The sequence below is a fragment of the Hemicordylus capensis genome, chromosome 15, assembly GCF_027244095.1.
Source record: "Hemicordylus capensis ecotype Gifberg chromosome 15, rHemCap1.1.pri, whole genome shotgun sequence".
NCBI classification, from domain to species: Eukaryota; Metazoa; Chordata; class Lepidosauria; order Squamata; family Cordylidae; genus Hemicordylus; species Hemicordylus capensis.
The window spans coordinates 12,290,617-12,313,464 of record NC_069671.1 but is presented as its reverse complement, the minus strand read 5'-3'; the positions used below and the strand labels follow the sequence as shown (position 1 = coordinate 12,313,464).

General features: G+C 48.2%; 1 protein-coding gene across 20 annotated transcripts in view; it reads right to left on the bottom strand.

Annotated features, from left to right (window-relative positions):
* NCOR2 (nuclear receptor corepressor 2) overlaps positions 1-22,848 on the bottom strand; it is a 318,459-nt gene that overhangs the window by 69,128 nt on the left and 226,483 nt on the right. For all 20 annotated transcript variants that reach the window (XM_053279156.1, XM_053279146.1, XM_053279155.1 and 17 more), the window contains one exon: positions 9,187-9,340. In XM_053279156.1, the coding sequence (XP_053135131.1) occupies positions 9,187-9,340 (154 nt within the window). The remainder of the gene's footprint in view (positions 1-9,186; positions 9,341-22,848) is intronic.

Below are 22,848 nucleotides of genomic sequence, written 5' to 3'. Positions count from 1 at the left end.
GAACTTTCCAGGGCAGTAGACATGATCGCCCCTAAGTGTCCTCTCCAAACCCGCTTCAAGATCCTCTCCGACCCTCTCCATGATATATGGAAGAGATACGGGAGCTGAAGCAAAAAGGTAGACCGGAGAGTAAATGGAGGATGACTCATCTGGAATCTGATAAGACACAGCACAGAGCCCATCTAAAGGCAAATGCTGTGGCAAAATGTGCAGCAAGGAAGTGATTTTATTCTGCACATATTGCATTTGCAAGTTCTTATCCAGCAGAGTTTTTTCAGATTGTTAGAATTGTTAGTTTAACTCAAACCCCTTTTGTTTCAAATTCGATTCAATGCGTTGTTTGCAGATAAAATCTATCACATTCGAGCTGATCTGGACTCCAGTATTTTTGCAAGTCCAGTTAGGGGGGTGTCTGGCAACCCCCCCTTGTGAGATTAGATTGGATCAGTTTCAGTTTGTGGTTCCTGAGGATGTGGACAAGCTGCTTGGGGTGGTACAGCCTACCACCTGTTTTTTTAATTCTTGCCCAACATGGCTGATTTCGTCCTGCAGGAAGGTTGTTGGAGCTGGCCTGGTTGATATCATTAATACCTCACCTAAGGGAGAGCAGGATGCCATCTTGTCTGAAGGAGGCGGTGGTTAGACCTCTTCTTAAGAAGCCCACTTTGGATCACCTGGTGATGGATAATTAATAGGCCAGTCTCCAACCTCCCATGATTGGGTAAGATGACTGAGAGGGTGGTGGTTGACCAGCTCCAGGCAGTCTTGGAGGAAAGTGATTATCCTCCATTTCAAACTGGCTTTAGAGCGGGCTATGGGATTGAGACATCTAATTGATCCTTCACCACTGCAGAGGGTAGATGGAGCAGTCAAACTAAACCCTATCAGATGATGATCTGTCCGTGATAAGGGAGTTCACGCACGCACACACACCTCCAGAAAATTTATTCCCTGGTCTGCAAAAACCAAATCCATAGTATGTCCTGCCATGTGGGTGGGGCCGATACCAACTGAGATAGGCGCATGGTTGCCATGGAGGCCGTGAAACCCTGAGACATTCCTACCGGGTGGGTTCAGCATGGATGTTCGTCCCCCAAGACAATAAGCTTGGGGGGACCCAAAGCAACATCCCATTTATTCAGCTTGGTATCATTTACTACACACAAGCGGTGATGTACAAGGCAACGTGGGCCTCTCCCAGACTTCTGGGAAAGATTTTGCTGCAGAGTTATTAATTTACCATTTTATTTTTTAAAATGCCCTGCTTTTGTTAAAGTACAACACAATGTGGCTTACATCAGGAGTAGTGTTAAGTTTGGGCTGGTTCAGAACCAATACCAAACCATGCTTTGCTGTAGAACTTTATTCTCCAAATGTGATTTGTGTTCCAGACATATAGTTAAAATATGATTTATGCGCTTTTTCTCTTCCCCTGCCTTCCCTGAGAATTCATGGACACAGTGGACTCCAGGAATGAAGCAACACCCCAAACCATGGTCTGCTGATTTGGGTGGTGGTGCTCTTTTTATGGAGAGATAGTTCAGACATAAACTATGGTTTGCAAATAAACTTCAAAATACTGTTTCAGATTCTGGTTCAATGGCTACTCCCAAACCATAGTTTCTTGGGTGATGTTGGTGCAAACATTAGCACAAACCATGGTTTCATGTCATGTCTAACCCATCCCTTCATTTATAGTGTCTGACCAACTGAGAAGGGATTGGTTTGTATGGCAAGAAACTCTGCAGACTATTGCCTGGTGACTAACTGCGTCCTGACCATACAGAAATTGGTTGTCTCTGCTTAAACAATATATAGTGGCTGTTCACACGGGTAGCCTAAGCCTGATTTTTGCTGTGTGTGTAAACTGCTGGGAACTGTGCAGCAAACCTGCTTAGGTTACCTGCCACTTAGGAGTTAAGGGCACCCTTAACCTGGTGTGTGCGTGCCATGTGGAGTTGCACGGCACCGGCATGCAATCAATTAGCCCAGGTTAAGGGTGCCCTTAACTCCTAAGTGCATTTTTTTATTTTAATGGCAGCCAGGTGCATTATCACGTGGTGCATTATGGGAGTTCTGGGGCCTCCTGGACTCCAAACCTCCATGCTGCCAAGAGCAGCCGGTAGATGTCTGGGCACATGATCCACTGTGCAGCAACAGCAGGGAGATTGCCTGCAGGGCGTTTTGAGGCTTCTTCCCCTCACTCCTTTTGAGCCTTTTTCTCCAGATCGTGAAAAAGGGCTCTGAATGCGATTCCTTATGGGGGCTAAGGAGGCATTGGCACTCCCTCCCGATTTACACTGAAATCTGCACTAAGAAGATCCTTTGGTATTCGTAACATGTTTCCGTTATCCCCTTGGATAAATTTGGAACTGTGGCTTTGTGGTAAAGCTCCTACTCTTTATGCAGAAGCTCCCAGGTTCAGTCCCTGGCTGTCCAGGCAGGACTAGGAAAGACTCCTCTATTGCAGATGTGACAATACCTCAGTGGAAGAACATGGGCTTTGCATGAAGAAGATCCCAGGTTCAATCCCTGGCAGCATCTCCAGGTAAGGCTGGGAAAGATTCCTGCCTGAAACCTTGTGGTGCTTCTGCCACAGCTGCACAACCTTGGCACTCCAGCTGTGACTGAACGACAACACCCATAATTCCCAGTCACAGTGGCCAGCCAGGGATGATGGGAACCTTCAGGAGGGTTGACATTGTGCAACTTTGGTATGGACCATAAGTCTGACTCAGGAGAAGGCAGTTTCCTTCATTCCCAAGGTTACTGTCAAATGGAAAGAATTAGAAAATTAGGTGCATGAGTTTGAAGCTAGGCAGGTGTGGACCATCTGCTTAGTCTTTAAAAAAAAAAAAAATTCTCTGAAACCTGTTTCTTTTAAAAAGAAAGTATTTTCTACAGGCTTCTCTCTTTCTTAAGATTTCATCCAATCCTGGGTGGTTCTGTCTAGAGTCAAAGATCTTCCAAAAGAAAGAAAGAAAGAAAGTTTAACTTCCCTGCTTGTGCCTCAGTACAGCAGTGTTTATGAAGGTTGCCAGAAAAACCCTCCCATCTGTGAAGAAATCCAGAGAGCTTTCCAAAATAAAGCTTAGAAAGAAAAGGGGAAAAAATTGCAGTCAAAGTGATGTGAAAAGCAGGTCAGGGTCAGTAACAAATGAATAAAAGAATTAAAACACACACAACCCTCCCCTTCAAATCCCAAGGGTTCCAGGACAGGTTAATAATTAAAAGACTAGAACTGCCTAGAAATCTTATGTTCTAAAATGAAGGGTATTGTAATTACCAATAAAGGGAGAGCTAGGAGGGGGCTGTGGCAACTTTGTGGGAGGGGGCTACATGTATGCTGCTGCTCTTTATCATTTGAAAAAACCTCAGAGCAAGGAGGGGAGCCCTGTGCATCCTGTTCAGTGTCTGAATCATTCAGACCAGACAGAGTTTCTCTGTTAGGAAGGTAAATGGGTGCACTTTACACTGCAAAGACATGCAAAATACCTACTTGTGGCAAAGCTATGAATTCTGCAAAGTATGAAACAACTCTCATAATTCAGTTATTTCCAGTTCTCTTTTTTGAGCTGGCTCTGTCTTTAGGCTAAATGAAGCAGACACCTCGGATGGTAGGCCTTGCACATTAATAAAGAGTGCCCAACAGCCGAGTATTTAATTCACCATCAGATAAGGCAGGAATTCTCAACCTTGAGTCCCCAGAGGTTGCTGGACTACACCTCCCACCACCCTCAGCCACAACAGGGAAAGGATGATGGAAGCTGTAGTCCCCCCATACCTGAGGACCCAAACTTGAGAACCCTTGATATATGGTAACTATATTCTTTATCATTGGAGATGGGCAGCTGTAGTGTCACTGTCTGGGTTCTCCATCTCAAGAACCAAAATATCTTGGCCCGGGCTTGACCGATACTCTTAGGATGTCTTAGGAATAGGATGGGGGCTGAAGCGAACCAAGAATGAGTCTGGCCAGCACTGAGAGGGGAGGCTCAATTCAGCAAGCAATATGAGTACCACAATGAGATGCATATAGCCTAACAGGGGATGGTCCAGAGCTGGAAACTTGAGTCACTTTTGCTAGACTTTCACGCTAGAATACACCACCATTTTAAAGATGAGAACCTGCCCACCCACCCCTACCCCCGGCATTATAAAGATGGTGTTTGAAGCATATGCCTCCCATCTGCTACCAGCCACAGGGAAATGGTGATGCAGGAACCAATGTTCTATTTAGGGAGGGGAATGTGTGTGAGACATACTATTCAGATATGAGTGGAAAGGTGAGCTGGGTTTGGGTACAGACAGGGAAGCATCTAATCCTCTAAAAGGCAGCTACAAAGAGAGATCTCCTGGCAGTCAAGGACAGTGAGAGAAGAAAAGGAGGAGGGGTAGGGTGGGGAATCTACACAGTCATCATACTTTGCTACCACTGCTTGCTGAAAATACAAAAACCCTGATTCTGCACAAGTTAAAGGCTGGCATACCTGGAACCGTGTCCACACGCAGCCTACTTTCCCTTGCTCTCTGTGGCAGTTGTCTAGTTGGTTAGAATTATTTAAAAAGAACCCTGCAATCTACCTGTCAAGCAGACATTTCTATGGCTGGAGACAAGGCTTAACGTGGCGCAGTGGCCAGAGTGTTGGGCTTTAGCAAGGGGGTCAAATTCGCATTCAGCCATGAAGGCTTGGGCCAATCACTTGGTCTAACTAGGATAAAAAGGGGAGCACCCCACCCCACTTGCTGCCCTGAGTATCTTGGAGGAAGGGAAGGAGAAACACGCAATAACTAACCAATGATAGTGGGCCATAGGAAAGAATTCAAGATGGCCTCCATGAAGGGACCCTTTAAATCTTACCCTGGCTCCACAGAAGCCATGTTTCCGTCAGTGACTCATGCAAGTTGTGGCCATATTTAGATGACCCAACTGCGTGGGGCAGCAACTGACCACATAGATCCTGACTGAGATTTGGCATCCTGCCAGGAAGGGAGGACCTATCCAGAAGACCTATCCAGCCCCTGTCCGTGAGGCAGGTCACTGACACACGACCCTCCCACGCAACTTGAGCAATGCAAAAGGCCCCACAGTCTTTAAGCGCGGCTAGGAGCATAGGAAGCCGAGTCAGACCATTGGTCCTTCTCGCTCAGTATTGTCTCCACAGACTGGCAGCGGCTTCTCCACGGTTGCAGGCAGGAATCTCTCTCAGCCCTATCTTGGAGATGCTGCCAGGGAAGGAACTTGGAACCTTCTGCTCTTCCCAGAGCGGCTCCATCCCCTGCTGAGAGGAAAATCTTCGAATGCTCACACATTGTCTGTCTCCCATTCATATGCAACCAGGATGGACCCTGCTTAGCTAACAGGACAAGTCATGCTTGTTCCCACAAGACCAGCTCTCCTCTCTTCTTTTTGTATGCTCCACAGGCCTACAAAAGGACTGAGGGCCAGGAGGATTCCATATGATTTGCCTCATGTTTTCTGAGTGCAGAATCCGGGTTCTCTTGGCGCGGAATCTGGAATTTCCGCTGCAACGGAAGAAAAGGCTTGTAAGTGTGTATCTTTATATATCCTTTTTGGCACGCAGAAGATGATTTTGGATTTCTGGTGGGGTGGAGGGGAATGAGCTCCACAGACCCCGCCCTGACTCTGGGACTGCATCCAAGAAACGAACTGAAAGGACAGCGGAATGAACATGCTTTTAAAATGGAGACTCTGACAAGTGTTGCCACAACTGGAGGAGAAACAGAGGCATGAAGCCAGAATTGCGGGCTTGGTGGAGGGGAGAAGGTGGAATGACCTCACCAAATTCTGCAATTTACTCAGAAACGTCCAGGTGCTGAGGGATCTGAATGCAGAGCAAGGCATTTGCAGTCTTAAGAGAGACTGGAGCGCAAAATATGCTAGTTGGGCAATGAATACACCACACACAAACTGGCAGAGAGGCAGGTCAGGAATTCCCCACAAATACAGATCTCGCAAAAGGGGGAGAAGAAAAAGCTCTCCAGGCGTATGTCAGAATTGGATCAACTCAAAGAGGAACGGTATCCACACACTCTGGGCACATCTTCAGGATTTCATTTCTTTGGCTGCCCCAACCAAATTCCAAGCACCACTGATGTTTATTTACTTGCCATCAGCCTGTGAAAGCCAAACTTGCCTCCCTGCCCCAGCCCCCTTCTCAAAAGCAGATGAGGACAAAGGAATGTATAGTATTTAAGCTGGGATGGATTCAGCCAAAACTCTGCTATGGGGAAAATATATATATGACCAGTTTCTATTCTCACATCAGAATGTTTTTGGATTGAACCCAACAGAACTTTATTTCCCCCCCAAGGTGGCAAGCCTCCAGGAGGGATGGCGCGTCTGTTATTACAAAGCCAGCTATTACAAAGAAGGAAGCTGAAGTGGAAGAAGAAAGATGAAAACTAGGGAAGCGCCAGGAAAAACAGTTAGTAGTAGCAACTGAAAGATGTTGGAGGAGCCCCAGTGTGATGAAACCCTTGCAAGGCCTTTTATTTATGCACACACATACACACACCAGCCCCCTTGGTACTTGCTAGGCTGAAATGCCTCCCAAATGTCATATGACAAACTGCTGAGGCAGAAGGGGTTGACCTGACATTTCTGTTCCTCTGACATTTCAGCCACCTTGGCTCAAAGGTCTGTTCAGTTCGATACCCCATTCCAGAAGAGACCGACATCCCGGTGCCTTGCTTTAAGTTACGGAGAAGTGAGTGGTGAAACTCCCAACTCTGTCAAGTGATACATCTTGCTGTGTATGCATGTTTTGAGTGGGGTTTTTTTGGGTTGTTTTTGCAGGGGTGGTATGGTGATGGTCCTTAAGATCTGAGTTTGTTGCTACGTCCCAACCTGAACTGAGACCTAATTTCCCCTCGGGTATGTCTGAGTCATACCTCTTGCCCGGATCCAGAAGATGAACTTGGGAAACTGCCTCAGAATGACTCACTTTTGAAAACTGACTCGAAAAGGAGTCCCAGTTGTGTGTGCCTTCTGCTTCGTCACCAATGGGGGTGGTGGTGTTGAGAGCAGTTTTGCTAAGTTGTTAAATCACTTCCACGGAAGTTAAACGGGCTGCTTGTTGCAAATTACACACATTTCCCCCCAGCTTGCTGGCTTGGCTCCCAAGTGAAAATAGCTATGGCTGACCAAGTTCGTTTCAGCCTCTGGCTCAGCCTCCTCCCATTTCTCTCTGTCTGGTGCCAAATGGGCCACATGCATTTCTTGTCTGACATGGGGAGATATCATGGCCCTAGACATGGCACTGGCTTGCAGCTGTTCCCCGAGTGAGGCCTATGCATGTGGGCCATCGGTACCATCTTGGGGGATGAATGCTCATTGTGATTTTTGGCAGCATCTAACCCCCCCACCCCGAGATGGAAAAAGAGCTGACAGCACTGTTGCACTTACAGCTTTCTCTGTGTGATTCCCCCCTCCTTTATCCCAGCCCGTGAATGATTAAGGTAAAATTGCAGCCATTTTTGCAGAGAGGAAAGGGTCTGGTTCAGAGTTTGGGTAACAACAAATAAATCATTGTTGACCTGCAGTACCCATCACCCCTGGGTACTGGCCACTGTGACTGGGGCAATGCATGTTTATTTATCTACTGTTAAAGAGTTCTATACCACCTTTCAGAAGAATTATCCCAGGGCGTAAGAGTCACCCCAAGGAGTTGCTGGCCAGCAGCAGTTGGAGGGCCTCAGTTTGGAGTAACCTGCGGAGGACCGTCCTGCCAACTGTCTGTAATTTCCATTCCTCAGACAACATCAATAAAATTTGATTGCAGCTTCTGTGTAGCTTTTAAAACACCGCTGCAGGTCCGATGGTCAGGACAATCAAAGAATATAAATACAACAACTATGTATATGCCGCTTTTCAACAAAAGTTCCCAAAGCAGTTTACAGAGATCTAAATAAATAAATAAAATGGCTCCCTGTCCCCAAAAGGCTCACAATCTAAAATGAAACCCAAGTTAGACACCAGCAAAAGCCACTGGAGGGATGCTGTGCTGGGGATGGATAGGACCAGTTGCTCTCCCCCTGCTCAATAAAGAGAATCACCACTTGAAAAAGGTGCCTCTTTTGTTTAGTTAGCAGGGGCCTAAACAAAGCATGAGAACACACTGAACAATGCAATGCTACCCACCTCTTTTCCATCTCTACAGGTGCAGACCTTGCCAAAAACCAGCATGAGCATCTGTCCCCCGCAGATGGTACTGACCACCCCAGCTGGCTCGTGTACCAAGTCCAGGGGCTATAGATGACCAGGACTAGTCACGATGCAAAATGGCGGCTGTGCACTGAATTCTTCCTTGCGACCGCCGTAACACTTGGTAGTACTTTCCGTGTTGTGAGTCACAGCACTTTGTATCACCACCCCACATCATTGGCTGCTGGTGGTGAGGAATACATCAGAACATGGGCAAGTCCTAACAGGTGCTCTGGTGGGGGAAGCGAAAGCTAGTGGTTGGTGGCAGACCTGCATATAGCAGTGCATCTCTCCTGGGCCTCGACTGTGCTGGGGTCATGTCCCTCAGAGAAGAGTGCAAAATCTTAGTTTACAATACACTGATTCAAGAAGCGGTAAACAAGCCAAACATCTGAACCCAGCAAAGTCATCTGACCTGGGTTGATGGCATTTCCCAGGCAGGACCTGCACCCAGAGGGCTGTGGGAATGGATTCGCACTTTACTTCCTCAACTCTGGGACAAAAAGCCCCAGGCTGTGTGGCAGACGTGTGGCACTGCCTTGCCACAAATGCAGCCCGTGCATTGGAACGGCCGGGCTTCCTAGCTGTTCCTGTTCTCAGAAGTAAACAAACATTCAGCAAGACCTTGCCAACAAAACACAAACATCTTTGTGACCAAAGCTGGCGCTCCGCCACACCCGCACGGCCGAGGGCAGTCAAATGTCAGCTCTTCCGCATCTCTGGCACCGAGCGCAAGTTTCGCCCCTTGCACGTCCTCGGGGGTGCCTGCTGCCCGCCCTGCTGGCAGCTGTTCTTTGCAGACACACAGAAGCAGTGACATTTCCCGGGTTCTAGTGAATGCCTCTCACGCCATTTCCCTTGGCAGGGGAGAGAGGGAATGGGGGAGGGGGGGTCTGCTTATTTGCCTACTTCAAAGAAAGCAAGCGACCCGGCTCTGCCGGGGGGGTGGGTGGGCTTACCTTCTGCCTCCTCAGCCATCTCCTCCTCATTCCCACTGGTGCCTGAACCATCCTGCCCCATCTCCTCGTCTTCAGCGGCTGGCGGGAAGGCAGCTTCCTCGTTCTGGACAGAGGGGGCTTTTTTCTTCTTTCTCCGAGCATTCCTTTCTTTCTCCTGGGAAAGGCAAGCAGATGAGTGTGAATCTGGGCCAGAGAGCTCCCTGGCATCAGCAAAGCGGCCAAGAAATGTACGGATATACTACTGGGAGCCAAATTGTTGCAGGGCAGGAGGGCTCAGTGGGGAGAGAGAGAAAGAGACCACCTACCTACCACTGCCAAAAAATGTGTGGGGTGGGGTGGGGGTTGAAATTACACCCTCCCAGCCCCACAAACGGGCAGGGACTGCAGTCTGTGCACAAGGCGAGAACAGTGTGCAGGCGCAAACCCAGAGGCACCGAGTTCTGGGAAGAGCAGTGGATGGATGAAATTAGGCTTGGAGGATGAGTGCCCAGAGGTATGCCGCTTGCTCCAATTCCCACCTCCACCCCAATCACACAGATCCTTTAAGCCGGAAGGAGGAAAGTCCCTTCACAGTTGAAAGGCCTGGGAAGGAAGGGGCACACCACACACCGGGACTCGGTTTCCAAGTTTCCCTTAAAAAGAAGCATCCCACTTGGATGCTTCTTATTAAGGATGTCTTCAGAACTTCCAGTAGAGCAAGCATTTTAGAAACTTATGCCCATTCCTTCCTGACCACAGCCCTGGTGAGGTAGGTACTTAACAGTCCCATGTTAGGGACAGAGACTGGAAAACTGTCTGTCCCACAATGTGTCCTGGCACGCAACTCAAGGAAAAACATGTTTTTCTGTTGAGGGGGCCATCCTGTGTGTTTTCAAATTTAAATTGGTAGATTTCACTGTTATAATTAATGGGGTGTAAAACTTATAGCGCATGCAACAGCAGCAGCATTTAGGGCTGAGGGCGTTCCAGAATTTCAAAGAACGCCAGAGTTAGATGCCTTAAGAAGCTCTTCATTTTGATTTCAAAAGAACTAGGTTTCTAGTCCTTATGAAACTCATCTTGAAAATGTGCAATCATGTGCAATCACCTAATTACAGAAGCTGGGTTGTAGCAGGGGCCTGAATAGCAAGTTGAATAAATAAATACATTATTACTCAGCCTGATGACATGCAAGAAAAGTGTGAAATCTCTTTCATGAATCACAGTCTGAGCCTCTTCCTTTATTTGTAACCCTCATGGTGGTTTGCCAACTAGAGTTACTAATACCATTTAGAAATTATTAACAACTTTCTCCTGGCAACGTTCCCGTTCCTTTAAACAGCCGCCTACAGGAAGAAATTCAACGTATAAATCCGCCCCCCCTCCAACAACTGCATCTCCTTAATGGGACAAGCTACACCTGCTGAATTTCTGCTTCAAGGCATGGGAGCTTATTTTTACAAAGCGGAGGCAATCCTGTTACCAACACTCACTCACTCGAGACACCTCCCTTTTCAAACAGAAATGGAAAGGGTGCCACGGTGACGATATTGAATTTCAAGAGCAGCGAAATTGCTGCAATTCATCTTGGTAACAGCGAGTACCAAGATAAAACCGTTTCCTCTTGTTTATTAACCATTTTGGAAAACATATTTCGAGGCCTGAAGCGTGATTGGGGACAAAGGTGGGCTCTGGATGAGTACAAGAGACACACGTACCACGGCGGAGAAGGGCGGCCCTAATGTGTGTGTCAAGTGCAGGTTTACCCTTTGAAACAGTGATGGATGGGAAAGAACTGGGCCCCTGCCCTTCCCATAAAGCGCTCACAGCAGCGTGCATGGCTTCCCTGCTCCTTTTCATCCTCAAAACAACCCTGTGAGGTAGGTCTATTGAGAGAGAGTAATCACAGCTGATGGAGATTTGAACCCAGGTCTCCCTAGGCCAAGCCGACATGCTAACCACTACACCACATCAGGTCTCCATAGTGGCCCTTAAGCCCACTACTGATTTGATGCTCAAATGTGCACCGCAGTGCATAATATCTTGTCTGGGACAGAGCTGAGAAATAAAAGCGAGCCCTGTTGGAATTCCATCCCACAGCAGATCCTGAACTCAGTCTTTGTGCCCCCACCTACCTGCAGCTGGAGGAGGAAACTGCATGCAGGTCGGCACACTGGCAAGGAAGTCTCTGAACAACAGGCCGAGGAGGGTGAGAAGACATCCCTTAACCCCCTGAAAAGGTTTGCTCATTGGTCTAAGTTGTCCTCTGCTAACTGAGCAAAGAGTTAACTTTTCAAAAGTGGTGATTCTCTTTATTTAGCATGGGGAGAGCAACTGGTCCTATCCATCCCCAGCACAAGCATCCCTCCAGTGGCTGTTGCTGGTATCTGTCTTACGTTGCTTTTTTAGATTGTGAGCCTTTTGGGGACAGGGAGCCATTTTAATTAATTAATCAATCAATTAACTTATTTACTTACTATTTAACTTATTTATTTACTATGCAAATCACTTTGGGAACTTTTGTTGAAAAGCGGCATATAAATATTAGTTGTATTTGTATAAGCAACTTCTGCTGGCTACAGACCATCTTTATCTCGCTTCAGCTGCCCAGAACTGGGCTGACATGCTGTTGGATAGCTAGGATGAGGTCACAGCTCAGTGGCAGAGCATCTGCTTTGCATGCACAAAGTCCCAGGTTCAATTCCTGGCAGCATCTCCAGGGAGTGCTGAGAAAGACTCCCGTCTGAAACCTTGGAGAGCTGCTGCCAGTCAGAGTAGACAATACTGAACTAAATGGACCAATAGTCTGACTCTGTATTGGGCAGCTTCCTATGGGTTGGGCGGGTGGAGCGAGAACGGCTTTCTAGGTCAAAAGGAGTAACTTCTACTCACGGGCTTCCCTAAAGCAACCTCCTGGCCACCCTTGGAAACAGGATGGGTTCTTCTTATGCTCTGACAAATAGGCTTGGGGTCTTTTTTCTTTAAAACACACAATTACGTTTTTCTTGTAAACAAGAAAAAAGTAAACACCAGCACAGCCGAGAGCCTGGGTGCATCATCCCATCTCACTTGCCCTAGCTATCTGTAAAATGGGTATAATAATGCCCTATCAAGGAGCGCTGCTGCAAGGGTAAATAAGGTGACGATTCCAGAGCATGCCACGCAGACAGCACTAGACAAACAGCAACAATCACCACACTCGGGTCTTTTCAGAAGACTTGATGGGCCAGGTTAGGCAAGTGAGGATGACGCCTTCTAAAGAAAGGCTCCACCTGGGATGTAGGAACTATCTGATGCTGTTTCCCACCATTACTGCCTGAATAAATAAAACCAGTAGCAACCTGCCCATCCTCACCTGCCGCCTCCATGCACACAAGAGTGAATGACAGACTTCAGCATGTTCGACTTCCACGACTGAGATGGTGCAAAGGTGCCAAAGGAAAGGCGGACTTGGCCACCTGGGCTCGGAAATGCCGCAGTCATCTCCCTCCCGTTTTCTCCGGTTGTTCGGGAACTCCCAGGGAGAACAGACAGCCCACCACCCTGCCCCTGGGCCCCAAAATCAAAGCCTCCTTGTTTCCAACCCAACCCTTATCAAGTATATTAGTGCAATGCAAGAGTTCCAAGAACAAGGTGGAAAGACAGAGAGAGAACTCTCTGTGTTGGGGATGGTCTAGACAAAATATGTCTTTGGATTGTGTCTCTGTGTGTTTACCACCAGCTCTGCAGGGGTATGCCCTGGGTTGGTTAACTCAGTCTTGCAAAGAGGCTGCAAAAGCCAATAAAAGTAAAGTGTGCCGTCGAGTCGGTGTCAACTCCTGGCGACCAGAGCCCTGTGGTTGTCTTTGGTAGAATACAGGAGGGGTTGACCATTGCCTCCTCCTGCGCAGTAAGAGAGGATGCCTTTCAGCAGCTTCCTATATCGCTGCTGCCTGGTATAGGTGTTTCCCATAGTCTGGGTAACATACCAGTGGGGATTTGAACTGGCAACCTCTGGCTTGCTAATCAAGTCATTTCCCTGCTGCGTCATTAGGTGGCTTCATACAAAAGCCAATAGTCCACAAAAACGCCGTAAGTTAGGGGTGTGCATGGAACTGGGGTTTTTTTGTGTGGTTTGGTTTGAATTTGAACTGAACTTGAACCGAACTTCTGGTCTGTGAACTGGTTTGGTTGAACCGACTGGCGGTTCAGTCTGTTTGATCAAACCGGGTCAACTGGCAATGCTTGTAAAGGGGAATCTTCATCGGACTCCCTTTGACAAGCATAGCCTGTAGAAAATGCAAGCAACGGGGAATCCTGCCTTTAAAAGGCTTCTAAGGCCGGCCACTGGCCGGGGGTGGTGGTGGTGAGAGGGCACTTTACTAGTGGCACTGGTGGCTCCTCTAAACCCCAGTGCTGCCCCCAGCACAACCAGCGTGGCGGCAGCAGAACAGTTCCGGCCTCACCAGATTCCCCTTTAAAAGCATTGCCCCTCGAACTGCTGAACCGGTCTGTAATGGACTGATCCTGTTTCGAACTCAGACCAGCCACCTTTTTTTGAGGATGGTTCAGTTTGAGTTCAAACTGGTCGAACGGTAACCTCGAGGCCGTCCTTATAGGCCACAGGCAAGTGGCCTTCAGCAATTTTATTTATAAGCCTCTTTTCCAAGGCAGTGGACAAATGGTCAACATATAAAAACACTACAAAACAATCAACATCATACAAAAAACAACTAGCCACAGAACAGACCACTGTCAACCAAGAATTTAGAAAAAAAGAGAGAAGAAGATAAGAACTTAGGAAGCTGAGCTGAATACTGAGTCAAATCCTTGGTCCATCTAGCTCAGTATCGTCTACTTTGACTGGCAGCAGCTCTTCAGGGTTTCGGGTGGGAGTCCTTCCCAGTCCTACCTGGAGATGCTGCCAGGGAGTGAACCTGGGACCTTTTGCATGCTAAGAAATGCTTCACCACTGAGCTTTGGCACTATCCCAGTGCAGATAATGGGGAGCCAGTATGATGCCCCACTTTACTGCCCCATTTGCAGGCCACAACATTGGGGAGAAGATATTTATGCCATTTCTGAGCAGGTGGAGAGAAACAGAGGCCGAACAGGTAGTGGCTGCACTCTATGGCAAAGACGACTATTTTTCAACGGCAGGCACAAGGAGGCTGTATAGAAATTACCTAACGGTCTAAAGCCTAACCATCAGGTTTAATTTTAGATCCAATCGTCTAAATCTTATGACACATCTGAATGCTACTTTGTAAATTGTTTTCCAGCACTCTGTCCTCATAACGCGTTAGGCATGACAAGACATCAGGAATGTTTTTGTGAAGAGACAAAACAAACTCCCTCTAGTAGTACATTCTGAGATTTGCCGCTGGGTTTTCTTTCGGCCAAGTCATTCTGGCCCCATCTGCGAAGGAGGAACAATGGCGTCCCGTCATCTCCCAGGCCTGTTTCGAGGAAAAACAAAAATCCAAACACAAACCGATTGTCAAGGCCTTGGCACGTCGAAAAGTGCCGTTTCCTTTGCTGAGGGAAGCCTTGCCCAGCTCTGAACTCCTGCCAGGGACACAATCTCCATAAGTGCTCATTATCAGCGGTAGAAGCAGCACATCCCGGGAGTACTGGATGATGTGGATGTGAGCGGCAACGCTCTTGTTACTATGGCAAAGTGGTCTTGGCCTTGCTGCCTCTCACTCGTGTACGGATGAGTCATGCAAAGTGACGGGCGCAGGCGATTAGGCTGGGGGAGTCTGCTTTCAAGCCAGCCTCCAAAGACGCACCATTCTCCCTCAACAGATGTTCTCCCCAAACGGCTTCTGCCGCGCTATGGGTTTTGGAGAAGGGGACAAGGGGACAGCCCTGTTGCCTGACCAAAGGTCACCATGCAATGCAAATGCCAAGTAGGGGAGTGACCAATGCATGGCAGGAACGCTAGACTGGCCGTCCTAAAATGATGATGATGTATTTATCTATTTATTGTTAAATTTATATACCGCCTTTCATTAAAACAATTCGTCGTCGTGGTCGTGAAGGGCAAGACATAGTGAGGGAGCCCTGCTCCACAGAACATGCTGAAGATAACTGGGGTAACGGGGTCCCACCAAGGCCTCATCAATTGGCCTGCAATACTGGCATGCTGGGAGCCTTTCACCAGACCGGCAAACAGGAGCAGGACCAAGGCAATGCAAGTTGCCTTGACATGCAAGCCGCGTGAGCCCCTGCCACACCTAAAAAGCTCACCTTCAAAGGCTGGAAAAGCTAAACTGATTTGGAAAAACCAACTGGTTAGTACAGTACTTCCTTTCCTGCAAGACCTCCTCACCTCCCCCAAGGGAAAAAGAACTTTACCTTAGGGGAAGCAGAGGGAGGACACTTTGCAAACCACCTCCTTCACTGGGAATAATGAGTTGAGTGTGCTTTCCTGCCAGGTGCCTGTCATTAAAAAAATTAGGATATTCATTGTCTCCCTCCCCTATCACAGGTGCCCCAGGGAAATGTGGTGGGCAGGTTTCCCAGGAAGGCACCCTGCTAACGCTGCCCCCATCGCCATCACATACAGTGCACGGCCGCAGGGAAGTTCTAGAGTGCCCTTTAATTTCATGAAGGGTCGGGATTGGCCAGTGCCCCATATAAGCCAAGGCCTAGTTCTCACTGAGGTGGAAAAGCTGCATCTGAGCCTTGACGGATTGGCCAGCACTCCCTGTTCTCAGTTAGGTAGGAAGATCTGCTGCAGCTGTATTGCTTCAGACCGCAGGTGTGGACTCATATGAACGAATGGTCTTCCAGAAGGGGAAAATCCCTCCACACAGAAGTGATGGAGAAGGGTTCTATCCTAGCCTTCCCCCGTGCTACTTCTCTATGAGCAGGGAACTGCTTCTGTATGGAGAAACATCCAACCAAGCGAACCTCCGCCTGCGGTGGTAGAGCTCAAACACAGGTCTGCCACCAGGCCCAAAGCAGATCTGAGGGTTTACTCTAGAACGCTCCCCAGAAACTGTCCAACACGGAGAGGTTCCCTGAGAGGCTAGGCCAAGTTAAAAGGGTTCCTTGAAGGCAGAAGGCTTGGAAGCTACTGTCTGAGGGGAAGAGTAGGCTACAAATCCAAACACATGTCCTGCATAGCAAATGCTTCCCCTTCTTGTTTAGAAAAGGGGCTGGCGGGAGAGAACACAGCCTCCTCTATGCACCGCCTGGAGCCCAGCTGGAGGGAGACAGGCCGTCTTCTGTGCGGGAGATTCCAATGCCCTCCTGTCCTCGGTTTCACCGGGAGTCTCCCCCGGTCCTCCAGGTGAGGTTTATTTTCTTTAACAAAAGGACGGGCCCTTAAAAGCTCCAAGTGCAATGCGGAGCATGTGGGGGGAAGCTGTGGAAACAGACAAGCTGTCCGTACTGGAGAGGGAAACAGGAAGCTCATCGAGGTAGGGCGGCAAGACCAGATGCTCCTCCTGGCCGCCGATCAAACGGCTTGGCTGGGAACAGGAGACACAGTCCCTCTGTCGCAAGATGGGCCTCCAACCCCCCCTCCCCACACTGGAGAGGAGAAGGGCCTGGCTCCAACAGAAGGAAAAGCAATGGTGCATCTTTCGCTCCAAAAGTCCTCGCCTGCATGCCCTAGAGTGCCTTTCCCCAGGGTGGCGCAGGGGACGGAGTGTCAGGCTTTGATTAGGGAGCCCCGAGTTCAAAACCTCTGCTCATTTGGTGAACTGGGGCCACTACTTTTCAGTTCAGCCAAAAAAAAGGGGGTGGGTGGGTGGTGGGGAGAGAGGCTGGCCGTGCATATTGCCCTTAACTCACCGGAGGAACAGCAGGATAGAAATGTAAATAAGTCCATGTTCTTCCCCATCCCATTAAGATCAGCAGGGGAAGCTCTCCTTCAGGACCCTGTTATTTTCAGAGGGGGAGGAGCTGGGTCCTGATGCAGTGCTTTTTTAGCGGTGGCACCTGAGCTGGGAAGCCTGTCCCTCGGATGCACCACTTCAGACTCATGTGTTTCAATTCTCACTCACTCACACACTCTATGAGTATGTCAGGAACAAAAGTCTTCTCCCTAACGTGTTAGCTTTCTTACTGCAGGGAATACATTTTTTTTGGGGGGGGGGTATAGAAGGAACATGGAACTGCATGAATGCGCCACATGAATTGCAAAGTAGTGTAGCTCAAACATGGAGTTAGCACATGAGTTTGAGAACTAGACCTGCTGGTGGAATTCCCTGCCCAAGGGCCAGCTATGTCTTTGCTTAGTTTTTGCCAAGTTAAAATTTGAAAACAATTTCTGCTGCTACAAAAGCTCACAAAATTGAAGGGCCAAATCTGAATCTCCTTTTCCGGCTGCTGTTTTTTAGATATGCTCCCTGTGTTTTAAATATGCTTTAAATACAATCTTGGTTATTATTTTAAATAAAATTATTTTAATGTTACTTAAAGTAAGTATCTCGACAACAGAAAAGTAACCAATAGGCTTATCAATTAAAAAACATTGCAACATCTGAGCACTTTAGGTGTGCTTGCAGGCAACTACTCTTCTGAGGTATTTTGTCTGCTCAGAAGCCATTGTCATATAAGTGGCTAGAACACTGGACTCCGGTCAGGGGAGACTCGGGTCTGATTTGCCAGTCACTGAACTTCTCAGGGAACAGTTCCTCCTCCACCTGCCCCCCCCCACAGCGATTACCTTCACAAGTTTGTTGTGGGGATAAAATGAAGATAAAATGAGGAGAGCTGGTCTTGTAGTAGCAAACATGAATGGTCCCCGTAGCGAAGTAGGGTCTGCCCTGGTTTGCATTTGAATGGGAGACTACATGTGAGCACTGCAAGATATTCCCCTTAAGGGATGGGGCCGCTCTGGGAAAAGCACCTTCATGCTTGCATGAAGAAGGTCCCAGATTCCCTCCTTGGCATCTCCAAGATAGGGCTGAGAGAGACTCCTGCCTGCAACCTTGGCGAAGTTTCTATAACACGAAGATAGACAATACTGAGCTAGATGGACCAATGATCTGACTCAGTATTATTATTAATTTGATTTCTATACCGCCCTTCCAAAAATGGCTCCGGGTGGTTTACACAGAGAAATAACAAATAAAGAAGACGGATCCCTGTCCCCAAAGGGCTCACAATCTAAAAAGAAACATAAGACAGACACCAGCAACAGTCACTGGAGGTCCTGTGCTGGGGGTGGAGAGAGCCAGGTACTCTCCCCCTGCTAAATAAGGAAAATCACCAGTTAAAAGGTGCCTCTTTGCCTTGTTAGGAGGGGCTAAAGCAGCTTCCTATGGTCCTAAGTGGGTGGGGGAGAAAAGACACCATGTATGCTGCCCTAAACTACGTAGAGAGGCAAGGCATGATTTAAAGATGCAATCAAAACAAAATAAGCTGCCATGGACATTTTCTAGACTATGATACAGGCAGAGAAATCGGACCTGCAGGTCATGGGCAGCGGATCACTTTGAGCTAAAAGCCTAAACTAGTGAGCTAGACCTCTCTGCCTGAGGACTTAGAGGAGTGGGTGAGCCAAGGTCTGGCTCAGTACAAGGTAGGATCCTTCTCCAATTTCCTCCCCGAGTCTTTGACTTCCTGCCTTGTGCTGTAACTGATCAGGCAGCCTATGAGCAGCAAGAGATTAGCCTAAATTCTGCTGCTCAGCAACTTCAGCTGCTCTGTCTGGGTGTGCGCACACAAGCTCACATGCACACAAAGTTGCAAATACATTGAGGGAAACGGTATGGAAGATCAACCGCTGCTTTTGTCTTTCTCCTTTGTATTCAGCTTTATGGCATCTGTTGTTGCCAGAAAACAATAGCAATTTTTTTAAAAAGCAAAAAATAAACCCCTTGCCACCCGAAACAGCTGAGTGTTCATTGTTCTTATGCAAAAATTCCAAACCGCCACAGCTTCAAGTTCTTCGCCCAAAGAAAATTATACATCCGCACTAATGACATAAACTCGAGAGATGGAGACGCCGAACAATTAGCACGGAGCAGTCTAGATGCTCTATCCGAGAAGCGGATGCAGGGGGAATTAATTGGCGCTACCAGTGGTGGTGGTGGGGAATGTCCAGGCAAGTAAGATTTCTGAAATGCAACTGATGGGAGGTGGGGTTGACTTGGCCCATATGAGCTAAATCGTCAAATGGTGCTTCATGATGCAACTTCCAAGATTTTCCTCGAATAAAATGCAAAATAGGAAGGAAGGAAGAATGCAACAAGGCCCTAAAGCAGGGGTTCTCAAATGTAGTCCAGCAACATCTGGGGGCACACAACTGCCATCATTCCACCAGCTGGATCAGGTCCACGGCCTATTTAGTCCAGCATCCTGTTTCACACAGTGGGCCACCAGATGCCTCTGAGAAGCCCACAGGCAAGAGGTGAGAGCAGGCCCTCTCTCCTGCTGCTGCTCCCCTCTAAATGGTAGTGAGAGGCATCGTGCCTCTGAGGCTGGAGGCGGCCTACAGCCCGCTGACATTTTATTTATTTATCTTTCTATCTAACATATTTTCATACCACCCAAAACTTGCGTCTCTGGGCGGTTTACAAGTAAAATCATTTAAAACATTAAATCAATTAAACAATTAAAAACATTTAAACCAACATTAAAATCATTGAAAACCAACATTAAAATTTAAAACCATAAATCTAATTAAAAGCCTGGTGAATAAATGTGTCTTCAGTGCCTTTTTAAATGTTGCCAGAGATGGGGAGGCTCTTATTTCATTAGGGAACGCATTCCAAAGTCCAGGGGCAGCAATGGAGATGGCCTGTTCCCGCTTAGTTGCTGCCAAACAGGCTGGAGGCAACCACAGACGAACCTCTCCAGATGATCTTAACAGATGGTGGGGCTCATGGTGAAGAAGACGTTCTCTTGAATACCCAGGGCCTAAGCTGTTTAGGGCTTTATAGGTAATAACCAGCACCTTGTATTTTGCCTGGAAATGGATCGGCAGCCAGTGTAGTTCTTTCAACACAGGAGTAATATGGTCTCTTCAAGATGACCCAGAGACCAACCTGGCTGCTGCATTCTGGACCAACTGCAGTTTCCGGACTACGTACAAGGGCAGCCCCACATGGAGCACATTGCAGTAATACAGCCTAGAGCAGGCTTCCCCAAACTGCGGCCCTCCAGATGCTGCTGAACTACAACTCCCAGCATCCCTAGACACAATTTTATGCCCACTACTCCCTCCAGGCAGGCATTTAGGGAGGTTATGCCTTCTCCCGATGATGTTGACATAGAGAAATAGATTTGGGTGTCATTAGCATATTGATAATACCCTGCACCAAACCTCCTGATGATCTCTCCCAGTGGTTTCATGTAGATGTTAAACAATATTGGAGACAATATGGAGTCCTGAGGGACACCATATAAAAGTTCAGATTTTGAAGAACAGTCTCCAAGAGACACCATCTGGAATCTGCCCTGAGGCAGGAGTGGAACCACTGCAAAGCAATGCCTCCCACCCCCAATCCCCTCAGATGATCCGGAAGGATACTATGGTCATTATGACATGTAGCCAATGATAGACCAGTCATCCATGAATTTATCTAAACCCCTCTTAAAGCCATCCAGGCTGTTGGCTGTCCCCACATCTTGTGGCAGAGAAGAGTCATCAACCTCACAGAGGAGCAAAGTAGACAGGAAAGCCTCAGGCTGCCATTCACTGAACTATGCTGGACCTTGAGAGGGGCAGAGAAGACAGAAAGGTGGGGGTGGAAGCAGCCTGGACCCCAGAAAGCAGGGGTCACATGTTGCACTTGGGAAGGCCACAAGCGGGGGAAAGAGGGAAACTGCCCTTGCCTTGGTGCTCCCTAGCACCTTGTGTTCAGGCGCATGCCATCTCAGATCCTGGTGCAAGTATCCAGCTACCGAAAGCCCTATCCTCCAGGAACCCGTCTAACCCCTTGGAAGAGGAGGAGACTGCAAAAATGGTGAGTTTTTGCAAGAAATGGTGAGAGAGAAAATGGACTGAGAGGCAAAATGCATCTGGCCAGGAAGTGCAGAGGTGAGGAAGGTGGATTCTCAGGCATTGCCTGGAAAGAATTTACCAGCTCTTGGGCTGCTGGTGCCCATCGAATGGAATGAGTGCAGAAAGAAGCCTCTGCATCCCATCCCATCCCTCCGCTCATTTAGCACCACTGTTGTTTCTCCAGATTGCTCCCCTGCTCCTTCAAATGGTCCCAGTGAAATGCTAGCAGGCAGCTCCACAAACTTCCATCAATTCCCTCCCGCCCCACTCGCTCAGAGTCCCTACAGATTGAGGAGGATCGGAAAATCCTGGCGGGACTAATGTGCTTTTCTTTCTGCTGATGCATTAGCAAGCTACTCAGAGAGATCCCCGTCTTTGACAACACTCCATGGCATTTTCAAAGCTCCCCTTGGGCGAGGCGGGAGAATTCTATTAGTGCCAGAGCCCAGAACCCCCCACGATGTTTTTCAAATGAAATAATAATTATTGCGGCACTCGGCAGTTCTAGGGCAGCCCACCGCGTCTCCAAAGTGCTCGTGGAGCGTTAGAAACTCCCAGCCACACCGGGCTCTAATTTATGCCTCCCTCCATAGCATCGACACAAGCCAACCCAAGACGTCAAAGCAGAAAGGGAGTACTTATGGAGGTGTTGGGCACGGACTCCCTGGGAGAAGAGCATGTGCTCGTAACTCGATTTGTCCAAGTAGGGCTGGAGCTCAAGCTGGAACGGCACGTAGCAGCAAGAGTAGCAGCTCCTCCCTCCAGGCTTTCAGGCAAGAGCCTTTCCCAGCTCTTTCGGGAGATGCCAGGCACTCAACCTGGGGCCTTCTGCATGCAAAACCGAGGCTCTACCACTGAGCTGCAGCCACTCACCTAAAGGCACCCAACACATTTCCTCCACTGCATTTAATGGGCTGCTGCTTGCAGGGGGAAACGCCCAACGCCACGATACCTTGCAACGGGTTTTGCCCTCCTGTGAGGTATTTATTTATAATATGTATGCCTCCGCCTCTTCATCCTTCAGGACCCACAACATAAACCAGTTAAAAAACCAAAACCAAAGCATAATAGAACAGGAGCAGCCCACAAGGAATGCAACAGAGCTAGATAAGGGCATAGGAACAATGCAAGGATCTATCTGTCCCCATGGAGGCTTAATCAGCTGCCTGGACTTTGTTAATTAGGGAGCTCAGTGAGTCTCCATAGGGAGATGATTTAGGCAGAGCCCCTTCTAGACAAGGGAGCAATGGAAGGGGATGCTGGACTCAGGCCAGGAAGGGGATAACAACTGAGAAAGACACACACCACCGTTCCCTCTAAGGTGTGCTCACATGTGCACGCTCACAAGTTTTGGGATATCCGCTGAGTTCATTTTCGATCCCACTCAGGTTGAATCAGGAAGGCCTCATTCTATATGCAGATGCACACACACTGCTTGATACTGCCACCCAGAACAAAACTCATTCGGCACAGAGAGGAAAATAATTAGAGGGACCACTCACACTCACACACGCTAGTGTCCAAAAGCACTACCGGTCATTGCCTTTGCATGTCACTTAAACAGCCACACACTCTTCCACAACTCTCGGCAAAAACTGCAGATACATCCTCCTTGATCTGAATTTCAGGCTAGAGAGAATCCTGGCACTGAATGACACTCCAAAGGCCTCTCCAGGCATTGCATTCTCCTCTCCCCCCCCCATTTTTAAAAATAAAGATGTACACTTCAGAACATA